Consider the following 8,225-nt stretch of genomic DNA (forward strand, 5'->3'; position numbering starts at 1 on the left):
CACTGTTTTCTTGACATGCTTTATTGTTGAATCATAAAAAGAAGGTTGTAAGCAGGAGACTGTGTATAAGACAGGGGAGATGGACCACATTCCAGACCCCCACCTTACAGAGAGCAGAAAGACAGGGAGCCGAGGTCATAACTTAGGCGCCGTATGAGAGAAAGAATGTGAATGTTTGGGCTTTTACGACTAGGTGGGGGCCACTAGCGGCTATACGAAGCTTAGTAGCCCGTCACCAGTTTGAGACTTGTGGTGACCCTCTTCAGGCAGGTCTCCCCATCATGATGGTCCTTATGCTCTTAAGTGTTGAATTGTATGGAAATAAAGTATTGTTGATTGAGCATAAATACACCGAGTACTGTCCTTCCTTCAGCCCAAAGATTCAAAGAATTGGGAGATTTCAACAACATGCACATGTGAATAATAACAGAAATTCAAAGATAAATACATAAAAGGGAAGATGAGCCCACAGAGGTATTAAAAACGAAGTGCTTGTCCTGCTTGGTGCAGCGTTTGATACTGTCAACCACGGTATGTTACTACAGAGAGACACACTGGCTGTGAAAGGAAATGGCCTGCATTGGTTTGAATAACATCTGACAGATATGTAAATGGGGAGTCTTCTTAGCCACAAGTCATGGAGTTCCACAGGGCTTTGTGTGCCTAATGGGAACATACAGTTTAAATGAAATCACACTTTCCTGACATGCTAACATTATGATCTTACCTCGTGGCCTGAGCGGCGTGGACACAGTGCGTCGATCTCGTCAAAGAAGATCACACAAGGAGCAGAGTTGCGTCCTCTTTGGAAGACCTGTCTGACAGCCCGCTCGCTCTCTCCCACATACTGCAAACACAGAGCACAAGTCAGCTCTGAGGTCGACACAGACGGTCGACTTTTATTCAGCACACTTATAAAGAAATCAACAGAAATGAGAATCCAGATATGCAGATAATATGCAGGCGTGTGCGGCTGGTGGTTCGGGACAAACCCTCAGAGGCATGTTTCTTGGCTCTGCTACGACTCTCCAAAACAATGCAGCAATGCACAGGCTGAGGCCAGCACAGCAGCATGCTCTCCAGCTCAGTGACTTACCATGTTGAGCAGCTCTGGTCCTTTGACAGAGATGAAGTTGAGGCCTGACTCGTTGGCTACGGCCTGTCAGGAAAGGGAATAGAAGCATTCAGTGAGGCACGCTGAGAAAATGAGCAGCATGACAGAGCCAAGTTAGCCATAGGCCTTATGCTAAGTTAAGTGTGTTTGTCCAGTCTCCACAGAGACGTGTGACTGATACTGACAGTGACCCTACTTCATCCTCAGAAAGAGACCGAATGTCCTGATTTACTTCATATTAAAGTTACATATAAAATAAAGAAATGATAATCGATTTGGTTTGAACATGTTTAAAATTCATCACTCAGATTTTCATAACTATGCTGTGCTATGAAAACAGATGATGCTCGTGTATGTGTCGGTGGGCGGGACAACCTTGGCCAGCAGGGTTTTTCCACATCCTGGAGGTCCAGCCAGCAGCACCCCAGACGGAGCGCTCAGCCCCAGAGCTCTGAACTGCTCTGGAGAACGCACTGGAGCCTGCAGGGCACACACGGCTGTGTTATCTGTGCTAACACTGATCAGAGACGAGTGAGGCTGAACCAGCTCAAACACAGGTAACGTGTGAGAGAACAGAGGACAGTAGTATAATAAAAGACAATAAAATAAAAGGGTCATGGCTTATTCTGAAATCCATGTGTTTACCAGTATAGCCATGGTGAGCTCCTCTCGGACATCCTGCAGCGCTCCCACATCTTCCCAGGTGACATCAGGCACTGTGGCAAATCCTTCCCTCTTAGCTGAGGGCTGCACACTAGCCAGAGAGAGCTGGAAATCTGACATGAGAATGGACAAGCCAGCCAGCTTCTCCTCTGATAGGGTCTCTGTGCTCTTCAGCAGGCACAGCACGCTCCACAGCTCCCCCTGCTGGACGCAGCACATAACACGTCAGGGCAACGCAGAGGCAGGAAATCCCGTCGAGTCGTTTTGCATTCAAATGCAGCACAACAGAGTAAGTGTGGCATCTCCACAAAAACAGGGCAGCGACGCGTACACGTGCTGTGGTTGAAGCAGCACCAACATATTTAACAGCCTGCCACACTGAAGGTGTGTCTGCTGTGTGATATGAGCCATACAGATCTGTGTGCGCCGCTCGCCTCAGTTTGGCTCTAATCTATGTCAAGTTCAAACTTCTTAAGTGAGTATTTCTGTAAAACATGCAAAGATCTGTGTTCGTGCTCTGAGAACAGCAGTTCTGTTAGCCCGAGTCATCCAAACATGAGCAGTAACGACAGCTTTAACAGCACCTGCAGGCATCTCTCACTCTGATCTCATATACTAACACTGACAAGAGCTCATAAAAACAAATAAGCAGCAAGTCTGTAGTCCTCATTATTTAAGAACGATCATCGTGCTGAGTAACGTTTGAGACCGTCCCGGAGCTCCTCGTACCTGCTGATGATTCTGTCCCGGCTCCTCCTGAGGCACGGGGTTGGCGTCGGTCGCTTGTTGTTGTTCTGACGTGACGTCTGTCAAAGCTAACGGTTCTTTAGCAGACGTCTGGCTTTGGCTGTGCGGAGGCCCCCTCGTTTCCAGCAGCACCCTGTTTACAGCACTCATGGCAGCTTCGCGGCACAAAGCCATGAGGTCAGCACCCACGTAGCCTGGGGTGAGTCGGGCCAGCTGCTGGTAATCAAAGTCCTCTGGCAGCTTCAGCTTTCGACATAACGTCCTCAAGATCCTGGGAGAGTAACAAACACGTTCAAACTGTGTACTCGTGAGCTGAGCGAGAGACTGCTGTGGTAAATACCCAAAAGTGTCAACAATCCCTGCTCCACAAACGGGCACGGTGCTGATCGTCCACCTGCCCAACGCTTTGCTTTAGGTCTCAGCATCCTCTGAGCATCTCATCGCCATCTGTGATGGACATGTTATTCAAATCACGACCCCTTCCTTCAGTATGACCTCATCTTTCTGCCACAGAACTGGAGTTCGTGGTGTGATTCAGTTCTGCTCTGCTTTCCACAGAGGTCGCACGTATGCTTCCCTGTTTTTTCAGGACGATACAGGTCAGCATACGCAGCGTATTAAGGAAACCTCGCTTCACATTCCTGCTCTGTTGTTAGCTAATCTCGATCAGGCTGCCTGTGATGTGTTCACGTCACTGTTAGATCCCTACACTGCCTCGGTCACCTCTATTTTCTTTTACTTGGAACCCAAAGTGACCCAAGTGTTTCCCAATAACAGAGAGAACCTCGAGTAGGGAAGGTGCTGTTCCTTTAATTTCTCACCCATTCCCGCCCTGATGGCCTTTGGCTACCAGTCAAGAAAGTACAAAAGGTAAACGTGAAATGTTGACACGAAGCACAACTGAAACACCAATTTGTCCGTCTAGTTGTGTGTAGCTGACCTGAGACGTGCCGCTTCATCTGGGATACCCATGCAGATCTCTCTGTCGAAGCGGCCGGCTCTGCGGAGGGCGGGGTCCAGGGAGTCTGGTCTGTTGGTGGCACCGACGACCAGGAGCTGAGCCGGAACTGCCAGACTATTCAGATCTGTCAGGCAGAGTGCAAAAAAACGTGACGGCGCTGGCGAAAGCCGAGGTGTGGTGTTAATGAACACGAGCGTTCCGGTGCGACGAGCCTGATAAGTGCTTATGTTTGTGAGTCTGCTTGTATTTCCACAAGAGAATTGCATGTCATACCATCCATGCAGGTTAGCAGCTGGGCTACAATCCTCCTCTCCATATCTTTAGAGGCCACCTCTCTTTTAGGGGTGATGGCATCTATCTCATCTATGAAGAGGATACACGGAGCTGAACTCTGCAAGGGAGGAAGAGAAACTGCATTCGCTTTACATTGTTACAGTCACGCCACAGGTCTCATGCTTATTCATGCACCGCCTTGATCTCTACATTCAAAGAGGACTTTCTCTGACACCATAACACGTCTGCACCCGTGAGCCTGCAGCTCCATCAAACCATCTAAACTTAGAGCGTTGCTGCGGCTTTGAGGATCAGCTGCGTTCGACTGCCTGTCAATCACCAGCACGCTGCTAAAATAAGGTGCGGGCTCAGGAGCGAGCCGGACACTTCTGGAACGATTGGAAGTAAAAGTGGAAAAAAAGCAGTATTAACCACAGCGAGGTCAAACAGCTCCCTGAGCTTCTGTTCAGACTCCCCGGACACTCCGGACACCAGCTCTGGAGCAGAAACCTTCAGCATGGGCAGGTGCATCTCCTGAAACACACAATCACAGCTTATTTAAGTGCACAACACCTTCATGGACGTCACCCATACTCAGACCCTGTTAGAGAAGTAGCAGCACTTTGTTGCCAAAACGTGATGAAACCAGGCTGACAGGATGCCGAGGTGCATCTCTATATATGAATTGTCCAGCACTCACCCCAGCCACAGCCTGGGCCAGCAGGGTCTTTCCACAACCAGGTGGTCCATGCAGCAGAAAGCCCCTCGGAGGAACCATTCCCAGCTGCTGGTACACCTCTGGGTGTCGCATGTGTATGAGCAGCTTACACACTTCCTGCAGCAATGTTTTTTATAGAAATGAGTGAACACCAGCTGGACAATTTCATGTGCAGTCAACACATTCTTCATTTACGCCGTGCTGTGTTACAGCAATGCACTTTAATCAAAGAAGCTAATGTAGCTACAGACAAGGCAGCAAGGACGACGGTACTAACCACTAACGTCTCTTCATTTCCTCCAACATCTTCAAACTTCAAAGTGGGGTAGTGCAGCTCGGGCGACTTTGCTAAAGAATCATTCATAGAGAAAATGAGTGCAAAGAAACAGACGCTGACAACCACTGCAGTGAAGTCTTATACTAACAGACGTATTGGAACTGAAGTGAAACACGTGCCTTATTTATAGAATTAGAAATAAGGGGTCAAAATGTTTGCATGCAAGTTTTTCTGCAAGGCTGAAAATGTTGTGGGGGGTGGAGCTGAACCCTTTTAAAGTGGAGCCAGATATCGTCTGAGACGTACCTTAGCTCCCACCCACGGCACGAGGTGCATGCTCAGTGAGGCACGGCGATTACCCATAATGCATCTCTGAACAGCACAGCAAATTATTTCCGCCTGTGGATGCCTCTCTTTACAATCGCTCCATCTAATGCACAGGAAGCACTGCAGTAGCTGTATGATCGCACTGACAAACTACACAAAGCGGTACCTTTCTTGTTGAGCGTGTGTGTCTCTGTGGTTTCAGGACTTCTTTCAGCAGTCTTTCTCCTTTTTTTGGACTTCTTGTGAGACCTGTCCCCCTCCAGAATGGACACGTCAGTCTGTTTGTGACAGGCGAGGAGGCCATGTAACGTGAACATAGGACATAAATACTGATCAAAATACCGTCTCTTTTTGCATATGTGTCACAGTTACATGTTTCATGTCATCAAATGTTAATATGACACAACTGTGGACTTCATCTATTAATGGGGAAAAGCTAGCCAAGTCTACCGTGGCCTGTGTGAGGAAGTAATTGCCCCCCTCATGAAACGCTGCGTCCAACCACAGTTCAGCTTCGCCACACGCAGGCTTACTGTCAGACATGCTCAAGAAATCAGCTACATGTTAGGTGATTTCTTATCAAGTCCTTTATTTGAGAAAATGAAGTAAACTAAAAGAGCTAAAAAAAGGAACACATCATTATGATCTAAAGAACCTGCTGGAAGACAAAACACTGCCGTGTCTGGAAAGGATGGATACCGAGCCGTTTCTAAGGCTGGGACTCCAGAAAACCAGGAAACAAGGGGAAGAAAACCGTGGAGAGCTGAAGGTGAAAACCATTGCTGACCAAAACAACACAAAGACTGGAAGCTTGAGTCACGTTACATATGAGAGCAAACCAACACAGCATTTCATACCAGCAGTCAGACACAGTGGTGCTGCTTCAAGCCTGGATAGTCCATAGATTTGTCTCTCTACCAGAAAATCTTGAAGGAGAATGTCAGGCCATCAGTTTATGACCCGACAAGAGCACTCGGGTTACGCAGCAGGAAAATAACCCAACACACGGCATCAAGTGCACCTCTGACTGGCTCAAAGAAGCAACGAACAAAGTCGGGCCTAAATCTGATTGAGATGCTTTGGCATGGACAGTGCTCCAGTGTGGCTGAACTTGGGTCAAAGTGGGGCAAAGCTTCACCACAGAGATGTGAAAGACTCACTGCCAGTGCTTGATGGCAGTTCTTGCAGCCAAGGGTTAGTTTTAGGGGCAATTACTTTCCCACACATGGCCAGGTAGGTCTGGATAACGTCTTTCCCTCAATGGATGAAACAAACATTTCAAATGTGTAACTCAGGTTATCTTTGATATTAACATTTATTTGGTGATTGAAACCTTCAAGTGGGACAAATATGTAAACAACCGAGGGAAGGTTAGTGATTCTGGCTGCTCCCAGTCTGTAAGTTCCACACCAGTGCCAAATTGCTCTCTGATGGAGTATGAATGTACTTCCATACAGAAAGAAAAAGGTGAAGGAGCCATGTTGTCTAAAGTGCTCAGGTAGAGACAAAAGCACTATAAAAGAAGCAGTGCCGTTCAACAGCTTCTTGTCCTCGACCCATTTTCTCACCACCTTTGATTGCACACTTCACTTTTGAGCCACAGTGACCGTCTCAGTGTCACTATGATATCAGGTATGTATTTATCCATTTCCATATCCAAACGGTCTTCACTCCTGTGGAGACCTGTTGCTTCGTCCTTGGACCTCAGACACTATTATTAATTTTTTCCTCGTTTCTTGCCTTAGATGTGAAGGCTTCTCTCTGACAACATGGCCACTGCTTTCTCCGCTTCACTTGGAGGTAAACGCGTTTCCTTCAAGAGGAAAATTGGAGCTAGTGCCCGCGAACTGTATGAGACTGTTTAGAACTAATGGCCTTGTGCAATTCTGATTCACTCGCTTACACGTGATGGTGAGATAGGCCAGAATCACCTTTCATACATGCAGCAGTGATTTTGCATGCAAACTCATTTTTTGCGCAGGGTAAGAACAATTCCACGTGAATGTGAGTAAATCAGGCCCAACGTCCTTTGGGCAGAGGACAACAAAGAGCGGCAAACACAGCATATCAGCACAGAGTACAATGGCAGAGCTGCCACACCTTGATAAATGGTATCCAAGTAATACTTTTTTACTGCATTTGAGAACTCAAAGCACTTTCTAGTATGATCCTCATTCACATACCTTTTCTATACTTAAGCACTTCAATATAACATTCCCATTTCAGTGAATGCACTGGTGCAACTGAGAATTCAGTGAGGACCAAGAACACTTCCAGACTGGGGAGCCGGGGATGAACCCAGTCGGAGCTGGACCTCAGCCTGATTGAAATGCTGTGGCGGGACCTTAAGAGAAATGTGCATAAATGATAGTTTGCTGCCTGCAAACCTCCATGGACCGGGGGTGGCTGTGGCAGAGCAGATCAGCTACTGACTGGAAGGTTGGTGGTTCGATTCCTGGCTTCCCCAGTCTGCATGCCAAATACCTTTGGGCAAAATATTAACCCCAAATTGCTCTCCGATGCATTCATCGGAGTGTGAATGTGTGTGAATGTTTATTAGTTGCACTCGTGTTTAGAAGTGCTTGAATGTGGCGTGTTGTATGTGGCGTTTGAGTACTCCGGGAGAGTAAAGCGCTACATAAGAATCAGTCCATTTGCCATGGACTGAAGCGGAGGTTCAAAACTCCTCCACAGTGATGTGAGGGACTGAAATCATGCAGAGAAAGCTGACAGGCACAACCAGCACTTTTCTTATTGAAGCCAAACAACTTGCAATACTGACTGTGATGCAATTCCAAGCACCAAAGAGCACAACCACATCACATCTTAATGATTATCACACGACGCTTACTAGGGTTCATCTGTGCAGACATGTTAGTTACAGACATTTACTGGTTGTTTGGTCGGGTCGTCGTCACAAAGGTCGATGATGGTGCTGCTCTTCTCGGGAGCTCTATCAATAAACCAGCCTCCTTTGGAGACCAGGGTCACTGAAGCCGAAGGCGGAGCAGTGGCTGTGCTGCGAGGACTGCTGGTAGCAGCGTTCCCTTTCCGGTACAGAGACGACAGAGAGCTGTTCATTTGGTTTGTGGGCTGTGACAGGGAGAAAAAGGTCATTAGCAAATTAGTGCTAAACCACGCACAC

The 8,225-nt window shown here is 47.5% G+C and overlaps 1 protein-coding gene across 8 annotated transcripts in view; it reads right to left on the reverse strand.

Moving 5' to 3' along the window:
- The window catches only part of nvl (nuclear VCP like), an 18,629-nt gene that overhangs the window by 5,718 nt on the left and 4,686 nt on the right, over positions 1-8,225 (reverse strand). For 5 of the 8 annotated variants that reach the window (XM_013915088.1, XM_013915090.1, XM_013915087.1 and 2 more), the window contains exons 7-18: positions 7,973-8,173; positions 5,247-5,382; positions 4,754-4,824; positions 4,459-4,593; positions 4,191-4,292; positions 3,759-3,876; positions 3,465-3,609; positions 2,507-2,795; positions 1,760-1,981; positions 1,490-1,594; positions 1,097-1,159; positions 728-847 (exon numbers count right to left, since the gene is read on the reverse strand). In XM_013915088.1, coding sequence (XP_013770542.1) covers positions 728-847; positions 1,097-1,159; positions 1,490-1,594; positions 1,760-1,981; positions 2,507-2,795; positions 3,465-3,609; positions 3,759-3,876; positions 4,191-4,292; positions 4,459-4,593; positions 4,754-4,824; positions 5,247-5,382; positions 7,973-8,173 — 1,707 coding nt within the window. Of the gene's footprint in view, positions 1-727; positions 848-1,096; positions 1,160-1,489; positions 1,595-1,759; positions 1,982-2,506; positions 2,796-3,464; positions 3,610-3,758; positions 3,877-4,190; positions 4,293-4,458; positions 4,594-4,753; positions 4,825-5,246; positions 5,383-7,966; positions 8,174-8,225 lie in introns of all 8 variants that reach the window. The other 3 variants (XM_013915093.1, XM_013915091.1, XM_013915092.1) reach the window with 3 other exon arrangements.

This window comes from Pundamilia nyererei, unplaced genomic scaffold, assembly GCF_000239375.1.
Source record: "Pundamilia nyererei isolate P.nyererei 1_Seehausen unplaced genomic scaffold, PunNye1.0 scaffold00256, whole genome shotgun sequence".
NCBI classification, from domain to species: Eukaryota; Metazoa; Chordata; class Actinopteri; order Cichliformes; family Cichlidae; genus Pundamilia; species Pundamilia nyererei.